The sequence below is a fragment of the Topomyia yanbarensis genome, chromosome 2 (genome assembly GCF_030247195.1).
Source record: "Topomyia yanbarensis strain Yona2022 chromosome 2, ASM3024719v1, whole genome shotgun sequence".
Taxonomy (NCBI): Eukaryota; Metazoa; Arthropoda; class Insecta; order Diptera; family Culicidae; genus Topomyia; species Topomyia yanbarensis.
Window position 1 is genome coordinate 118,804,033 of NC_080671.1, and position 20,276 is coordinate 118,824,308.

Below are 20,276 nucleotides of genomic sequence, written 5' to 3' on the forward strand. Positions count from 1 at the left end.
TATCTCAGCCTGTCGCAGTGACGAGCAAAGTATGCGGTTACTAAGCATTGCGTTTATCCAGCCCGAGATACATGCACCGCGCGTCGCTTCCAGAATAGACTGGAAGGACACATTGTCAAAAGCACCCTCAATATCTAGGAATACACCCAAGCTAGATTGCTTGAGCGAGAAGGCTTTCTCAATGTTGTAAACAACATCGTGAAGCAGAGTGATCGTGGATTTCCCACACTGATATGCATGTTCCATTTTGTACAGTGGATATTCAACTAAACTAACGTTCCTGATGTGATGATCGATTATCCGTTCCAAAGCTTTCAGAAGAAAAGAACTTAAGCTGATAGGCCTAAAACTCTTGGCTTCTTCATAGCTTGAGCGCCCCCCTTTGGGAATAAATCTAACAGTTATTTCTCGCCATGCTTTCGGGATATACCCGGTAGCAAGACTGGAAAGCAAAATCTTTTTCAAGACATGTTTAAGAATATCAAATCCCTTTTGCAGTAGCACGGGAAGTATTCCATCTTTTCCGGGTGAATTGTATGGAGCAAAGCTGTCAACTGCCCACTTGACCGATTCAGTGGAAACCAATGTGCGTGCTAACGCCCACGAATCCGAATCACCAGAATGAGATCTGTGAACATTGTTCAACTCCGGATCGATACAACCTGGAAAGTGCGTGTCGAATAGACAATTAAGAACATCTTTTTCTTCCGTCACATAAACACCATCTCTGGTTTTTAAGGAGCTCATCTGAAAATCATTCGATTTGGAGAGAATTTTATTTAACCTGCTAGCCTCGTTCAGACTAGAGACATTAGTGCATAGGTTTTGCCAGCCAGCCCGTTCTGCAGATCTAAGACATTTCTTATATGCACTACGAGCTGACCTGAAAGCCCTGAAGTCATCACGCTGACGCCGGTTCCAAGCTCTTCTCATAACTTTCTTCATCCTTTCAAGCTCAGCCCTCCACCAAGTAGTTCCCCTAATCGATTTAACAGTACGAAGTGGACAAGCTTCTTCGTAGAATGCTAATATGAATGAGTTTGTTGTATCTACGATGTCATCTAAGTCGTCTAGTTGACTAATTGTTGGAAAATATCCATGAAATTTAGTCGCCAAGTTTTCTAAAAAGAGGTCCCAGTTTGTAGATTTAGGATTACGATATGTTACCACATTGAAGGTGACATCAAAATGATCGAAAAATATATATTTATGATCGGATAGAGGCGGTTCAGTTTCATTTGGAATCTGCCAATTTCCCAGCTCATGCGAAATTCTATCAGAGCAAAGTGTTATGTCTAACACCTCCTCCCTCCCAGATCTCGCAAAAGTTGGTCGGTTTCCCACATTCAGAATATGGAGATTTGTACTTATGTACTTATGTACTCCATCAGTTCAGAGCCTCTCAGATTAAAGTCTGAGAGCTGCCCCAAATGATGTGATGACGATTCGCATCACTGCCGATAATGAAGCGGAAGTTATGCGGTAGATATGCTGAATATATATATATATATATATATATATATATATATATATATATATATATATATATATATATATATATATATATATATATATATATATATATATATATATATATATATATATATATATATATATATATATATATATATATATATATATATATATAAATATATATATATATATATATATATATATATATATATATATATATATATATATATATATATATATATATATATATATATATATATATATATATATATATATATATATATATATATATATATATATATATATATATATATATATATATATATATATTGTCTACGTTTCCGACAGTCAGTGTAACTGTGACAACACAGATATCGCCAGTTGTGAGCTCCGATAAGAGACACGCGTCAATAGCCTTATTTGCAATGCAAGCACGAGGCATTTCACGTGGGTTAGTCATGCCTGTCTTGTTGTAAGCAATGAAGGCAGTGTTAAGTAACTTTCCAAAATAGAAATTTCCTTTATGGAAATACGGTTCTTGAACCAATGCTATGGAAACTTTACCTTCCTGCATTGGTCGAGATAAATTCATAGTTGCTGTACGTTTATGCTGGAGATAGATTTGTGCTATTCTAACCATTGTTGATTAGAGAACTGTACATTACATTTCCAACATAAATTGCACAACAACTAGAGGACACCAAGCGAGTTGGGATGTTAACGCATATAGCGAGCCATATCAGGTTTAAATGGGACATGATCATTTGATTCCCACGATTTGCGAAGAAAATAATGGTCCACTGTGTCAGAGATTCGCATAACACAGTAAGGGCAAAACCCAAAATGCTCCGTGCGCGACTGGCATATTTTAGACCCTCCAGTCATTAAGTCCTCGGCACGGAACTACACCTTGACTTAGGGTCTCCTACTTTCAGTCGCCTCCTACGACATGGGAGCAGGACTCCAGTGGCTCAATTCTTGGCCAGATACCACACGGCCTCTGGGCAGGTTCATCTGTACACATCGAAATTTGATAATCGAAACTCAACAAAACTTCACCGAACTACCATCAGCCGAGAGTCTCAGCAAACCCCCAGCCAACAAAAATTCAGCAAAATTAAGTGGATCATCGGTGAAAAAACTTCGGTGTGTAGAGTGAACGTTCCGCTGCGTAATGCAGCATACTGGGGAGTTCGCCCAACTCTTCCCATGCTCCGTTCGCCATTGAGAATGTTTTAAACCCCCTCAACAATTTTACCCACAGCACGGGTCGCATGACACTATGGAATTGGGGTTCCCTGTTTGGTGGATTTTTACCACTGGAACAGGTAGTCCGTAGTGTAATTCTTAGCCGGTTGGAACAACCGCTACCGACACTACACGGCTTATCTAGGCTGTTCGGAGAAAGAAGCTGACATTAAAGGACAACTTCCATAGATGGCCGAACAGACATAAAAGAGCAATAAACAACTGAGCACTGAAACTCTTCAAAAGTGAACACTTCATCGTAAGTGATTGTCACGTTTAATAACGCTCAGATATAATACTCGATTTTGGCTACTCTATATCAAATTTAAATGACAAGTTTTTGAATTATACCCAATTTGAATTTCTGTAATAGGTCTGTGCATTCTGTGCTCTAAGTATAAATACTAGGCATCACATTCAAGCGTACTAGGCAAACAAATATTAAATTCGCGTCATTTTAACGCAATGTCATTTTCTTTGGCACTTAATTTCATTTACATGCGAGGACTTCGTTTCGTATTAAAACATTGTTGCGACTAAAATGTTGTGACTGGTTGAATTTAGAAGTTTCGATTTCAGTATATGGCAGTCGCTTGGTCTGATGTTTGTTCTTTTTGGATTAAAATGAGAGAGATGGCAGGTTCAGCGGATCGTCACAAGGCAGTTAATGTAACGCATATCGCATGAATCACCAGAATTAACACACATTTATGCAACAAGTTTTTAGCCACTCCCGAATCAAAATCCTGGCTACATTGTACAACTGTGCACCGTTCGCTTGGGTTCAATGATTGAATCGAATGTGTATAGAAACCTAATTTGTTACCGATTGCATGCGTGCATGATAGTAATCTGTGCTTTCGGTTCGCAAAGACGAAAACTTTCTAATCAACAAATTAACACGAATCGATGGAAAGCTCAACGAAGGTTTATTATTGACGTTTGATCCATTCGTTGATTCCGCGTGATTTGTTTCCACTCAGCCTATCCTACTTCGATTCTGCTAATAATACGAGATTTGAAACAGAAGAGAGTTTAAACAGTACTCATTACTAGCGAAACAGTAGCATTAATGCAATTGTTTTATTTATATCGTGCCCACAAATCCTTTAATACACGCCAATTACGTTAAATGTGTGGTTGAGTATTTACGGTAAACACACTACAAAAAAATAGCAAAAGTATGTTTAGACGGCACCGAAGGTTGGGTAGTAAGCGTGACCGCCAACCACACCAGTTGATCTGGATTCAATCCCAGCTGAGGTCATTCAGATTTTTCTGAGGTTAGAAAAATCTGAGGTCACGCTTTCCTTCGGAAGGGAAGTGAAACCGTTGATCCGCGGTCCATGAGTTGATTGGTCGATATCTAGTCCAGATAGTGGGAGTCGTCACCTCTCTGGCCTCGTAGCGGAAATAGGCCGACGGAAAATAACCAGAACTAGAAGAAGAAGAAAGTAAGTTTTCGTTATATTCTTGAAATTGGTATAAAGGCGATATTTAGTGATGTTTGATCATGACAATCATTATTATGTGATGTTACAGTTAACATTTAGGAATTAAATGCGTTTTTTCTATCTTTGCAATGAATAAATTGTAAATTGTGGATCAAGCCTTACTTCTCGACCTGGGAGAGATGAAACACCTTGTTTCAACTCTCCTCAATAATTCACTTCTAGTGGTGCGGTAATGAAATCACATTAATTGAACTAATAATAATAATCAAGATTCTGCAGAAATTCCTGCATTTTTAACCAAAATCTAACATTATTTTTCAAAACAAGTGTCAGTTTATACATCAATATACCCTGTAGTAAATAAAGATAATAATGCATGTCATTTTAAGAAATTATCTTAGTGTGAGCGAATAAAAATGACACATTTGATGCTTCAGAAAACGCTTTGATAATATTTAAAATAATTGATTACTTGTTTCAACTCACATTGATTGCTGTTTCAACTTACCTCGGTAAGAAGAGAGTTGAAACAAAGAGAAGACTGTTGCAAAAAGCAATATATTGGTGCTGTGTTATTGATTAGTACCAGTTATTCTGATGTAATTTGATATTATGCTTTAAGTAAAAAAAAATAGAATATAAAATGAGTTTTTATCGATTTATCTAATAAAAACAAACAATTGTTTCAGCCCTCCTCGGTCTCCCCTACTACAAAGCTTGTTCTATATATTAAATGCATAGAATGGCAATATTTTCTAAAACTTTATTTTTCTAGACCGGTCCGGATTTTTACTGCACACGATCGAAAAATTTTAACAATTTTTCAAGATTGAGATTGTCTCATACAGATTTTAAATAATTCCAGATAGCTCGCACTTTCCGGTCTACTTTCTTCAGAACTTCTCAAATAAATTTAATCCGATTCGATCGCCTACTACAAATAAAATTACCTGATATGGACGAAAAAGTGTTTAAACTGTGCGAAAGAATTAAATCTTATTTATTATTAATCCAATCCTACTAAGAAAGGAAGTATGTTATGTAGTGTAGTCCTACGTCTACAGTTCTTGCGACCCCATAGGACTGTCATTTGTAGTTTTTCCGTCTTTCTGTGTGCGCGTTTACCGTTATTCGGCAACAGCTGTGGAGCAACAGTGTTTCGTTTCTTATAAGCCGTCTGGATATCGCTATACGAATTAACCCTCCGGCACTCGCGCCGTTGTATTTTGTGCAACACCTTCAGAAAAGCTAGCGAAGCATTCTTTCAGCGCCAGCGGCTGCTCATTCGAGGAGCCATTCGCGCGAGTGCCGGAGGGTTAAATGTCGCATAAATATTACAATTCTTGTCTCTAATACCAACCTGCATTGGGCAACAGGCCCGTGCAAAAATGACTTCCCTTGATAATGATTTGTTTCAAGGCGAAATGGATGTCGAAATAAAATCGCCAACCGGGCCACTAGCAATCTTTTTCAGGGTGAAAGTCAAAGACAGAAGGAGACATATGTTAATTCATACTCCTATCGCGTGACCTCCGCCGGCTCTGAAAGAAAATTTTGCTCGGGTACTCTAATTTCGTCTAAACCATTTTTTATTCACAAAGTCTCGGAATAATATTGTGAACATATCCTACGAGGAAATGTTGGCTCTAAAATGCCATCTGCGGCCTCGTGGGTTGTCCCACCTTATTTCTTACTTGCTCTTTTATCATGCAACAATAAAGCACCAGGGCCACGCTGAATCAAATTTAACTGTTTGAAGAATCTAATCATCAAGGTCATCCAAAAAAACAGAAAAACTATCCTCCGACTACAACTCGCATCGACCGATTACAATGCTGTCCTGTATCCTAAAGCTGTTCGAGAAAATGATCTTGTTTCGCTTCGACAATTGGGTCGAAGCGAATGTCTTACTGTCAGATACACAATTTAACTACCGCAAAGGCAAAGGGACGAACGATTGTCTTGCGCTGCTCTCAACAGAAATTCATACGGCCCTTGCTAGCAAAAAGCAGATGGCAACAGTTTTCTTGGATATTAAGGGCTTTTGAATCAGTTTCTATCAATATTCTTCCTTAGAAGCTACATCAGCTCTTTAAACCACAGGAACAGATGGCCTACCAAACAAGACCAATTTGCCATTTTCGACAGCTTAATATGTTTGAAAATTTCTGCCAAACGCATTATGTGACGTCCATAAAAAGTTGTAACAGGCTTTTAATGCGCAATAAAAAAAGAATGCACCAAGTTGAAGTTGACCAATTTTCAATCGTATCTAAATCGTTCACGTTTTAGTGCAGAGTAATTCTAAACCTTTACTATAGGGATTTTCGATTGATTGACATCAGTGTAGTGGATTGCACTGGTTTTGCACTTTCTAGCAGAAGTGTCAATGGAACATACCCAGTTTTCTGCACTTCTGCTAGAAAGTGCAAAAACGGTGCAGTTTCAGTGCACTCCACTACACCGGTGTCAATCAATCGAAAACCCTATATGATAATATTGCATTCACCAATACATTCCCAATTATGGGATTGTGTGAGTTTCTAATCATTCCGGATGTATTTCAAGTGTTTCGTTTGTTTACATGTCATGTTTGCGTTAGCTTGGCGGTGCCAATTCCATTGTTTTGCAATTTTAATTTCTTAAAACTAGGGGATTTAAATTTGAAATTATTTGAAATTCGAAATTGATATTTTGAAATTGTACCCTTCATCATTGAATAAGAGGAAGTTTCAATTGAATCATCATATCTGAACAGGACAATTTTCATTCCACGATCTTTGCTGGCCTACGAAATAATGACACTGTGTCAATGAGTCGACCGACTAAAATTGTTTTCGGCAGTCTGAACCACCCAGCTACCCTCGAATGGATCAGACATACATAAATATGCTAGGAAGTTTGTCCTGTAGAGCTTTAAAATGGATTTAGCAGTTTACGCATTATAAAACCAATTTGGTACACTCTAGTTTGCCTGACTTTTAGTTATCTTTTTTAACGATTGAGCAAAAAATTACGTTTTAAAGCTCTGTTTTTTGCGCATACTCACAGTCATCGTTACTTTTTACGTTACTTCCCCCAAACCGCAATTCTGGGTCCGAAAGAGCAAAGCGGGACTAGAAAAACACTACCAGTAGAATCGAGAATTTTTCTACTTCATCTGAAAGTATGCTTCTTGAAACTAACCGATATTTTTCTCTTCTTTTTCTTTTCCTCGACACCGCAACCCCCTTCTGCACGGATGAACATCGCCGAACAACGAACGACTCCGGCTGGGTGACTTGGAAAACCTACCGACAACAACGTGGCGACACCGACAAAAAAAACACTTCACGCAAACCAACTACTGCAGGCCTCGGTTACCAGAACCTCAGCCCGACCGATTCTGGTGGTGATGAGCTGTGGATGTTGCTTCCTGCAGTCGTGCATCGCATTCGCCATCATGCTGCCGATCCTGTACAGGCGGAGATGCTGTGTAACCTTTTTAAAAATGCAATTCTGCTCCGCCACGTCGATGGCGATGGCAATTTTCATCCTGGGACTGCTGCAACTTTTCCCGCAAGTAAGTTCTTCCTGTCCTGCGATGTAGCTCTACATATGCTTGCCGATAATAATGATTGCTACTTCGATGGCGCTAGAAAACCAGACGAAGGCTTACATTTAATGGGTCTATATTCGAAGCGAACGTCCACGGTGAAGAGTGCTCACATTTGATACGAGCTTGTTCTCGTCCGTTTCTCGGAAAAGTGTAGTTGTCAACTTCTCGAGAGCTGCAATAACAATAACGATGATAACAGAGCTTCTATTTATTTATAAGCTTCACATTAAACAGCTGGCAGAAACTACTGGGGAACGAAACCACAAGTAGACAACATGGCATGAACGAAGCCAAGCGTTAACGAAAACCAACCTCTGTTGGTAGTTTTTGGTCTGGTTGTGTCTTGTGGTTTTAATATGGAACCGGGGGCTGGCAACAGACAATGAAAACGCCGAGTAGTTGATTGCATTCAGGCTAGGTAGACTGTGTTATCACTGATAACGCAGACGTGTTGGAAATATCGAAGGTAATAATAATAATAACTATAATCCAAATTCTTTTTGGGCTATTATAAATGTGAGCATAAAATAGCATAAAAGCATTTTTTCCATATTTCCAGTGACACAAAAACAGTGTCCAAAGACACGTCTAAGAACATGCTTCAAAATCATCTTTACTGTATCCTAATTAATTCAATTCATAATCCCGTCTGAAAAGGCAACTAAGCAGACCTAAACCATCACCAAGGCCACTTTGAAGCAATAACAATAACAACTTGAAAACCAACAAAAACGCAACTTCAAAATGGTCTGTGACTGCTAGGTAACCAAACGATCCTCTTGAGCTGTCATTTTGCGGATTTTTGTTCTATTCTTCACTCTCTCGACTAATTGACTTTTATAAGCTTCCCATTTGACGAGATGCAAAGCACGGCTTCAATTCCATTCCTTTGTTTTAACCCACTTCGCGGACCATTCACTTTGCCTGTTTGTGTTATTTTAGCGCCATATACAAAGCGGTCCCGGAAAATGAATGATAGCAGCGCCAGTAGTGGAAATGCATCCGACTGGCACTTCTAAAGCTAGTGTTTGCAGACTATTTCTAGACGAAGCACTTTAAAAAAAGAACTACTACAGTTTCAGCGATGGTACGGATAAAGTTAAAATAAAACTGAGATTACCTATAAAAGTTTTTAACGAATATTGTAAAACGGTAATATTTTCACACGTTATCAGAAATAGATGATAATATTATGAACCTATTTTTGCCATATACCTATTACCACCCTACCCATTTAAAGCCGTTGACAAGTGCAACGTCTGTCATTATTGTACAACGCATTGGCTCAAATCGCAGAGCGATAATAACGACACTCTGTTCGAGTTTTCGTTGCGCTGAAACACGAGTATTTCACCATTTTCAGGCATTTTACGTTTTTTTATATAGGGGAGACCGGGGCTAGTTGGCGGTGTTTTCAGTTTTCAATTTTTATCGCTTTGATGTAGGTAGATCTTGCAAAATAGAACACGCGGCATGAAAGAGCAGACTGTTGGCAACATCTCTGATTTTTTTAAAGTGTTTGATGCATTGTCTGCATTTTAGAGACAAAAATATGTGACGCAGAAAACCCGCCGACTTACCCCGGCCCCGGGGTAAGTTGGCGGTATGTGACTATACGCCAAAAACTAAGCAATTAAATGGAGATTCAATTACTTCTAGGGTCCTTGTGGAAGGTGCTGAATGTCTTTTCGAGAAAACTGTATATTAACCGACATTTGCTATTATATTTCAGTTTCAATACCCCGGCATTTTGACTTTGACATTCGGGAAATAAATTGAAAATCACCCTAAATAACGCAAAGTATTTAAAATTGAGAAAATTTACTTGGTATGCTCGAAAACACAATATCACTTACAACTTCCACCAAACTAAGCTAAGAGAGCAAATCGTTGCAATTGAAGATTGCAACGATTTTTTTAGGAAGTTGCTTATAATACTGTTCGTCATTTCTAATGTTTCTATGTTTGCGAGTCTGTGCAACTCATTTGTGCTAAACCAGGGAGGACGCTTCAAAATCATTTTCAGAATTTTATTCTGAATCTTTTGAAGCGTTTTCTCCCTAGTACCACAACAAGTGAGTTTTTTGTCGTAAATCAAACCCAATTCAAACCATTAAATTTAATAATATGGTTATTATTTGGTATAAGAGAAGACACTCTTGGCTTATGCGGAAACACAATCAATTGTGTTTTTGCCGCATTAGTGTAAATTTTCCATTTTTTTAGGTAATCATTGAAAATATTCAAGCTTCGTTGCAGTCGACTGCAGATAATACGAAGGCTCCTATCAGTGGCTGAGATGCTAGTATCATCACAGAAAAGTGACTTTTTACAGACTGTAGGTAGATTTGGATGATCAGAGGTAAAAATATTGTATAGGATTGGTGCGATGCTTGATCCTTGAGGGACGCCTGCTTTAACGGGTAGCTTATTAGATTTACAAGTCTGATAAGAACCTTGTAGGGTACAGTTAGTAAGATAATTTTTAATTATCTTTATTATGTAAATTGGAAAATTTAAATCCCCCATTTTGGCAATTAATCATTTGTGCCAAACACTATCGAAAATAGAAGAGAGTAAACTAATTGGTCGATAGCTAGATGCTTCTGCTGGGTTTTTATCGGGCTTCAAAATAGGAATAACCCTGGCATTTTTCCATCTTTCAGTATGCTAATTCAAAACATTTGTTGAATATTTTGACCAAGTATCTCATGGTGATTTCGAAAAAAGAATTTAAAGAAGAATGTTAAAAATTCCATCATAACCTGAAGCTTTCATATTTTTTTACTTTTTCATGATGGATTTGATCTCATCATAGTTTGTTTCAACAGTATCGTCTAGAGACAATACTTGATTTGAAACGTTTTCATATTTTTGTAAGACTTCGGTTTCAATAGGACTCACAACGTTGAGATTAGAATAATGGACGCTTTCAAACTGCTGAGCAAGTTTTTGAGCTTTTTCTTCGTTTGTAAGAAGTATGTGGTCACCTTCCTTTAAAGCTGGAATTGGTTTCTGCGGTTTCTTAAGAACCTTAGAAAGTTTCCAGAAAGGTTTAGAATTTGGCTTGATTTGTTCAACCTCTTTCGCAAAATTTTCATTTCTTAAGAGTGTGAATCTATGCTTAATTTCTTTTTGTAGATCCTGATAGATACATTTCATAGCAGGATCACGAGAACGTTGATATTGACGTCTTCGAACATTCTTCAAGCGAATCAGAAGTTGAAAATCGTCGTCAATAATAGGAGTATTAATTTTTTTTCTGTGTTGTTGGTACTGATAAATTTCTAGCATCAACCATAGAATTGTCAACAGTTTTTTCGGCATTTAATTAGCAAGGGACTGGAAGGTGAAGTATATTTTTCAATATTTAGAGCCATAGTACTCAAGGGAGAGCAAGGTGTTGAAAGGAGAAAGTTTAGAAAAGCGTGGAAGGATCATATATGCAAGCTTAGAGCTCACCGGCGACTTAACCTTTTGTCTGCTACCGTAGGGGTCAGGGTCTTTTGGCATTAGAAATGCGAATCACCTGAGTCTACGGCATGTCCGAACAAGCGTAAAGTAACTTGTTACTTCATGCTGTCGGAACCGACAAAAAGTTAAGTCACGGTAAACTTCCACACTAAGCATTTGCGACGTTGAAACTCATTGAATGAGCCAGTTTTGTTTGTTCCCTCACCAATTGCCTGCCTGAGTGATTTTATTTTATCGACTATTGTGACTGTCTCAGCGTGTGTGACAATATGGTCACATGTGTTGCTGATTTGCACGGTGTCGGCAGCTTTCACCCAACGCTGCAACGATGAATCCCCATCACGGTAAGTTCTATTTTTTACCATATTTTTGTTAACCATTTTTGTTAACGACCTATTGAGTCAATTTGTCAATTTGAAGTAACAAGTTACTTTACGCTTGTTCGGACATGCCGTAGACTCAGGTGATTCGCATTTCTAATGCCAAAAGACCCTGACCCCTACGGTAGCAGACAAAAGGTTAAGTCGCCGGTGAGCTCTAAGCTTGCATATATGATCCTTCCACGCTTTTCTAAACTTTCTCCTTTCAACACCTTGCTCTCCCTTGAGTACTATGGCTCTAAATATTGAAAAATATACTTCACCTTCCAGTCCCTTGCTAATTAAATGCCGAAAAAACTGTTGACAAATTGACTCAAAAGGTCGTTAACAAAAATGGTTAACAAAAAAATGGCAAAAAAAAATAACCATAGAATTACTTAAATTTTGTAATGCCGTATCAATGTCAGCTTTATTTTGTAAATCAAAGTCATGATTAAAATTATTCTCAATATAAGTTTTGTACCTTTCCCAATTCGCTTTGTGATAATTGAACACTGAGCTAATCGGATTGAAAACAGCTTCTCGAGAAAGTGAAAAAGTTACTGGAAGATGATCAGAATCAAAGTCAGCATGCATAAACAATTCGCTACAAAGGTGACTTTGATCTGTCAAAACCAAATCAATTCAATATTAATTCGTCAAAAGGGCGAAAGTGTTTTTTGTAAACAAACTTGTTTCGCTCATTAGACTGCAGCAGAGTGGAATTTCATGAAAAATATGCGCTAATGTAAATTTTTACCCTTCGTAGAAGTAATTTCAATTGTTTTCTGCTTTGAAATTATGGTAAATTAAGAGAAACCATCAAAATAAAAATTTGTTTACAAATCTTATTCGTCCTTTTGCAAATTTAATATGGAATTGTTGATGGATTCCTTACAGACGAATAGCACGTAGGACCATTCGGGAACAAAATTGAATAATAACCAGCAGAGCAATCATTAAAAAGTAGTTTACCGTTGGAAATGCTTTGAGCATTATTTCAGGCTCGGTGTTTGGCGTTAAAATCACCGATTATGAAGAATTTCGACCGATTTCTTGTAAGTTTTTGTAAGTCTCCTTTCAAAAAATTAATTTGCTCGCCAGTGCACTGAAAGGGCAATAGGCCGCAGCAATAAAAATGGTACCAAGATCAGTTTCAACTTCGATACCCAAACTCTCGATCACCTTGGTGTCAAGAGACGGCGAAACGGAATGTTTAATCCTGCGATTAACCGCTATTGCGATTCCTCCGCCAAATCCAACAATTCGATCAAATCGATGAATAACAAAATTAGAGTTACTCTTCAATTTAATATTTGGTTTTAAAAAAGTTTCGGTCGCAACGGCTATATGCACATTATGTATTCTCAAGAAGTTGAGAAATTCACATTCGCACGTTTTTAATGAACGAGCATGCCAATTTAATAAATTTAAATGATTATTTAAAGTCGTTGTTAAACTTTAATTTCATTACAATTTTGTTAGCAAATTCGCACTTCGCTTGAAAAGCTTCAAACATGGAGGTAGAATTTAACATAGCAATCATCATAGGTAACATAGAGTCTTGCAAGTATTTTAATTTTTCTTCCGTTACGCTATCTAGATCCATTGGACTAAAGGAAGCGTTGGGTGCAAACGAGTTTGTAGGTTTGGTAACGGTAGCCGTTATTTTGGCCTTGTTACCTGCCACTGAAGCGTAAGATGACACACCCGTGTAGGATGGTGTGACGGAGGTAGAAGAAGTTGTTAATCTATTTTGAATCGGATTAACACGTTTGGACGTGTTTTCTTGAAGTGTACCTGAAGAAATAGGTACATTTTTATTTGTTGTCTAGAACGAGAATTTATATTTTTTTCTCGAACAGGACAACCCCAGAAATTCGATTTTTGATTTTCGCTACAATTAGCGCATTTGAAACTTTTTGTGGTTTTTTTCACCGGCAAGTATCTTTCGTGTGCGATTTATCACCACAGATCATATATTTGGAATCCAAATGACAATTTTTTGTGCCGTGCCCAAAGCCTTGGCATCTACGACACTGGGTCAGATTTTGAATTCTGCCCCCATGTCGTCTATAATGTTCCCACTTTACTCGCACGTGGAACATAAAACGTGCTTTTTCAAATACTTTCGAATTATTAACCTCATTACGGTTAAAATGAATTAAATAAAGCTCCTGGATAATTCCAGAGCGTACTGGCGTGTTATCGCCGCTAGCCTTTCTCTTCATAAGAATAACTTGTGAAGGAGAAAAGCCAAGTAAATTATTCAATTTGCTGGACATTTCATCCAAACTTTGAACTTGTGGTAGCCCTTTCAAGACAGCCTTGAATGGTCTATCTGTCTTGAAATCATATGAATAAAAGTTATATAACTTCTCCGTAAGATACTGGAGTAGTCGTTTGTGGCCGATCAATTCCTCCGCTGTAACTCGACAGACTTTCACGTCCGGAAGGAACGTCGAAAGCTCAGTTCGAAAGGCTTTGAAGTCGGAGATTATCACTGTTATAGGTGGAGGTGATTGCGTTTTCTTATCATTGGCATTATGCACAATGCGAGGAAATTTAGAAATTTCATCAGCTTCACATTCGGATAAAACATCGAATCAGTTGCTGCAGTCAATTGAATTTTCGAGTGGAGAAGATACCCTTTTCCGCTTAGCTTTAATTTTTGGCACACGGCCTTACTAGGAGGACCCAGGCATGTTGGAAGAATTAAATATATCTTTAGGCTGAATTGTTCTTGAAAAATGTTTTAGTCTTGAAAAAGACTGATTGAGTAGAAAAAGTAGGTAGTTTTGAGAAAGACTGATTGAGCGAAAATATAGGTAGCCTTGAGAAAGACTGTTGCTGTTGAAAAACTCTAGGTAAACCAGGCGCTATCAAGGTTTGTGACCGATTCGAACGAAGGCTCAAGCCGGTATGATCAGCTCTTGATATCTCACTACCTCTCGAAACCTGTTTGGGAAAATCATTATCATTACTGGAATTTTCTTTTTCACGAAACTTTTCGATAACCTTCCGCCACTTCTATTAAAAATTTTCAAATACTTTATAATTTACATAATCTTATTAGGAACAATTGTTTAAGAAGCTTTTGTAATAATGTGTAGGAAAAACTGAAAATTTATGAATTTTCTCTATCTGCAACATATAAACCCTTAAGTATACCAATTAATTCAGGCTACCCTTTTAACATAAACCATCGAACAAATGGGAATATGTTCGCCGAATTTTGGAAGAAGTCGATAAAATTCCCCCTTGAAAACTACCTAAAATTGGTGTAGTTCGACGCAATTGAAAGAAAATATCTTCAGAAAATGGGATGTACCTATTACTGTGAATAATAAATACAGTAAAGACCCGTTTTTATCATCTCCATGGTATATTTTAGGCTGACAAAATGGGGACATTGACTAAATCGCGATATTTTTTTTTCTTCATAATAAACTGAAGCTGTTAAAATATTCTTCCCTTCCCTTGATGTAGTCTAATAACTATTTCTGATTATTTAATATAGTCTTCTAGCGCCAAAAATTGAAAAAAAATGAATTTATTATTTTTGCATATTTTCATCTTTAAGATAAGGAAAACATGGTCAAGAAAGGATTTACTCAAATACAGCCTTGTTTATCTGCTTGAGCCCATCAAACATATTTTCATATGAGGCTGATAAAATTGGGGGCTGATCAAATCGGGTCTTCAATGTATTATAATAGATCAGCAGTATTCGAAGAAGTTTCTTATGGACGAGTGTAGAACTACTTTGTTTCTACTTACTTGGAGTCAGTGGCGAAGTCAGAAATTCGGTTTGGTGGGGATTTGGTGAAAATCTAACTTACTGTGCAGATGGCATAATTATGAAACCGCCATCATTGAAGCTTTAAAATTGTGGAGAATCAGTTTTTCAAAAAATTGTGACAGAGTTCCTGTCTTTAGCGAATTCGTTGAGACTTTCATTTAAAACAACTTTATTGTAGACATGAATACTACGTATATGGAGTATATCTAGTTATAAGATGATATTTAGGAAGTGTTCCTTAATATAGTTTTTTTCTAAAACAACTTTCGCTTGTTAGTTTCACAAACTCAAGCTTTGGATAAAATGTAAATTTTATCATTTATAAACAATAGAAGAGATTTATCATAAATAGTAAAATCATAATAATTTAATTTAAAATTAAATAGAAATAGTCTAAAATACGTTAATACCTTGAACACATGAAGCCTTCATGTCTTCAACAAAGTGGTTTGTAATAGCAGTCCCCAAAATTTTGCTGAAGATATTAAGTCTGGAACTAAATTTGTTTGAAGAGTAAATTCGCCATAAATACTTCTTGGAGGATATAACGCCAAACTTATTTTATCAAATGAGCGAATTTTATACATTTCTTTTCTAAGAAATGTAAACGATTGACATTACACTTTTTTGAATGCAACTTTTAGACTTTGACTTTGTCGAATGCCAGACTTAGCACACTTAGAACAATGTATGTGTGACTTAAGTTAAGAAATGACAATACGTTCATTAGAGGACACAAAATCATCCTGTTGGGTATGGCAATTTCGGAACCGAAAGAAAAAAAATCACCAAGCCAACAAATCGCAGTGAAATAATTTCAAATTCAACCACACGCGACGGACCAACATTACCACACTTTATTCGAAATTGTACCAACCACCGCCGAGTAACCAGAATATTTATTGCCATTATCCCACGTTGGAGAGCTCCAAAAGCTGCGTTTCATTGAATCACACCATAAATCCTTCAACAAATCCTAGCTCTGCTCCAGCTGACCGAAATATTCCGATCACGCACGGCACGGTCAAACCATTTGTTAGTGGCTCAACACTTCCATTCATGGTGGATGTTTGCAAACGCTTGTGGCCAGACGTACAATCAGCTCTAGCAAGACACTTGCACTCCTAGTTAACGCATGGTTGATGTTGGTGGTTGGTAGTTACGCCGAAGGGTAGCCACTACCAGAGCGACCCATTAGGGGATGTAATTGATTTTGCCCGCAATCGGTCAAAACGGTTTATGGCGAGTCAAACGTGTAGGTATATCAAAATTCTAGCTCAATATGCCTGGAAAATTCACTACAAAATTTACTCTCAGTCCAAAGTAACACATGTTTCAATTTGTTCAATACCGACGTGCTAATTTTCTACACACCCCATGATCAGTTCGGATTTTCTAAAAATCGATCCTGCATCAAATTAAACCATTTAATAATTGATGAAATAATTTCTATCGATTGCGACAAGTTTCTAAAATACTGTGAAATGATGATTATTTAATGACATTCCGAGGTGAAACAAATACATTTTAGCTACGCATCCTCCTCCATCGAGTGCGGCATCTCACCCGCAATTTTGATGCGGCATCTCTCCCAATTGTAGGAGAGAGATGTCGCACGACGACATTTTCCTCTGAAATTATGGATAACAGTGCTCATGATCAGAATACCTTGTAAAAGGTCCCAGCTATTCAACTCATGATTTACCAAAAAATCGAAAAATTTAAAAAAAAAAACAAATTTTACTGTGGTGCTGAAAATTTTTCGGTACACTATGATGCAACTGGACGCACATAATCATTAATAAAATTTTTGTGGGTTAATAAAAAGGATTATTTTACATCTCCAGTGTTGTAATTCTTCTAAATACAAACTCACAATATCATATTACCGTATAAAAGTAACCCTATGTACGAGATATAGAGAGTGCGGTATCTCACCCGACGTGGCATCTCTGCCGAAATTACCCTACCTTAAATCATCCTTCTGAAAATTGCTCCCGAATTGCAATCATTAGACAGCTCTGGGAACAAACTGCTAGTACTAGCTAGCCCACGATTGACTTTTTGAGAAAACTTTGCCCAACAAAGTGGGAAACTGGGGCAGTTGAAACGTAGCTCGTCAATAGACACATTCCACGCACTTGTATCGCTTACCTCATAAAAATAAATCTGCTAATATAAGTAAAAGTTGTTCTGAAATATGTTGGTATAGGTTTAAGGCTCCCAAATCATAGATATATAGAATTTTTTTAAAAGAATTTTTTGACGGTCGTCGATGAAAACCAGAAATATATTTATGACTTGCTTTTAATAATTGAATTGATTTTTCCGTACCACACCGACAGGTTTGTAATAAAATTTATTTGGAATAAGCTTAAGTTCCATTTTATTGTTCACATATTGTACAAAGATTTCATCTTCGGACGCAGATTTATTGAGTGAATTGATCGTCGGATAAAAGGAGGGCAAAAATTGACCATTTTTGCGTTGTCCCCTAACGCAAATGTCATGTTTTTTCAATTTTTCACGAAAACAAAGCACGCTGTCTATGAAATATTTTTAGAAGCTATTAGTACTCATCAATACCTTTCTAAAAATATGCTATTTGTATATAACAAGCTTTGGAATCTTACTTTCACAGGGGTGCACTGAAGTGTTGTCCCCTAACGCTTTTCGTTACAGTACGATAAATCCTTCTGCAGAGATACTTTGAGACCCTACAGAACAGTATATAGACATAAAAGATATAACTAACCTATTTCAGCAATACCGCAACCATGCAGTGTTATGTTGGGCCTCAGGGGCGGGAAGAGGGGGGGGGGAGGTTGCCATTAAGGGGGAGGCCACCCTATAATATCGAAAAATAATCAAGTTTTTTATTACATTTATCAGTAAATAAACTATCTAAGGATAAATCAATAATTTCAGAACAGAGTTCGAAGTGATTTCAAAGATATAGAATGGAACGCATTAGAATACCAAATAAGCATGAGAGCGCGCGGAAGAATTTGGTCATAGGGAATAACACTCACTCGTCGTCACATTCTTTCAAATTAGCGGGATAATTATTGACCACTTGGAACTAACCCGATTTGTCTTTTCGGGATAGATTTTCTTCAACATGAACCAAACATCGTGGTTTAATGCAATTTTTTGATGTTTTATAGCACTTTAAATTCAAATTGTTATCCTGAGGATACGCATTTCTTAGAATTCGCTAATAAAAGATACAATTTTACGAAATTCTCCAGTTTTCCATTATTTAGATAATTCAATGACAAGCCAGCCATCTGAGTCATAAGACCGCAATTGTGTCAAATTTCTTAACGAATTTTTTTTTTTTTGTACTCTAATATATCAAAATTTTCAAAAAGCTGGATCTTACCCTTCTTTTCCAAAAATTGCGTAAAACGGCTACATTTTGATTAATTTCCGCAATCATCACTAATAAGTGTCGTCTTGCAGATCTATGAGTAGAAACAGTTGTGCAAATGCCAGAAGATGAACTGGAAGGGCGAAATTTCTCTTTCGAATTTTTTTTTCAACCATATTACTCGTATTTCGCGACAACATTATAAACAATATGTAAATATAATAACTGCTCGACTGAGTATAATCGTTTGACTGTCTTTCCTTTGTTGAATTGCTTCAGAGTCACATTTGTGTATTTGTAACGTAACAAGAAAATCAATATTGAACAACCCTATGACGTATTTTATCTTCCCTAACCACCAGTCAATTTTATTTTCAAGATTTTATAAGGTCAAAAAACAAAGTCAGTGCACCAAACTTACACGAAAAAAACTTAGTTGGTGAACAAAATAAAAAAAAACCTGTTTTAATCCATCTAGAGGTGCAATTGTGCCTTTCTCATTTCTCCAAACTATGATTTAATAGATGGTTCGTACAATATACCATTATGAAAATGTCTTTCATTCTTATTACACTTGGTAAGTATATATAAGAGCACCTTTTTGCATTCATCGCGGTATCGGTTTGAATCGGAGTTTTCTATGTGATCACACTCCACAACCCCTAACTCCGGAGCCGGAAGTCGGATGGAGATGGAATTTAATATCAGTTTCCGGGAACGCAACACCTTTCATTTGAGACTAAGTTGATCAAATCGGTCTAGCCATTTTCGAGAAACCAATATAACCGTTATTCTGAATTTGGATACTTCAGGATCCGTCGATGGTGCCCAGTGTAGCCAAACAGACTTTGAATGACTGTTGGGGACCTAGATCTTCAAATTCATCAGTTGTGTTTACATTTTGGAAAAAAATCACCCTTTTACATTCATCGCAGAATTCGTTAGAATCGGGATTTGCTGCGCGATCGTACGTATCACCCTGTAATTCAGAAACCAGAACTCGGATCCACTCAAAATTCAACAGCAGCTGATGGACCTTTCATTTAAAATCAAGTTTGTCAAAATCGGTTCAGAAAATTCCGAGAAACCGTGTGGACAAATCAAGAAATTTTGTTTTGTAACCATACTCTTCAACTCGTAATCCGGAACAAGATGTCGGTTGAAGATGAAATTCAATAGCAACCTATGGGAATATTATACCTTTCATTTGAATCTTAGTTTGTAAAAATCGGTTCAGCCATCTCCGAGAAACCGATGTGGACATTTTGTTAACAAATATTTTGCGATCTCGGCGAACTGAGTCGAATGTTATGTGAGACTCGGCCCTCCGGGCCTCGGTTGGAAAGTCGGGTTTTGGAGCAATTTCAGGTTATGCAATTCTATATGAGAAAGGCAAAAGAATAATATTTAATTAGCTTAATCAGCATGAGTTCAATGTTATCTTCATGTGGTTATATTTTGAAATGTTGGTGGAATAGGTTTGAAAGTGAAGGGA

The 20,276-nt window shown here is 37.1% G+C and overlaps 1 protein-coding gene across 1 annotated transcript in view; it reads left to right on the forward strand.

Annotated features, from left to right (window-relative positions):
* LOC131679305 (uncharacterized) overlaps positions 1 to 20,276 on the forward strand; it is a 615,352-nt gene that overhangs the window by 480,415 nt on the left and 114,661 nt on the right. The window contains exon 18 of the mRNA XM_058960013.1: positions 7,528 to 7,737. Coding sequence (XP_058815996.1) covers positions 7,528 to 7,737 — 210 coding nt within the window. The remainder of the gene's footprint in view (positions 1 to 7,527; positions 7,738 to 20,276) is intronic.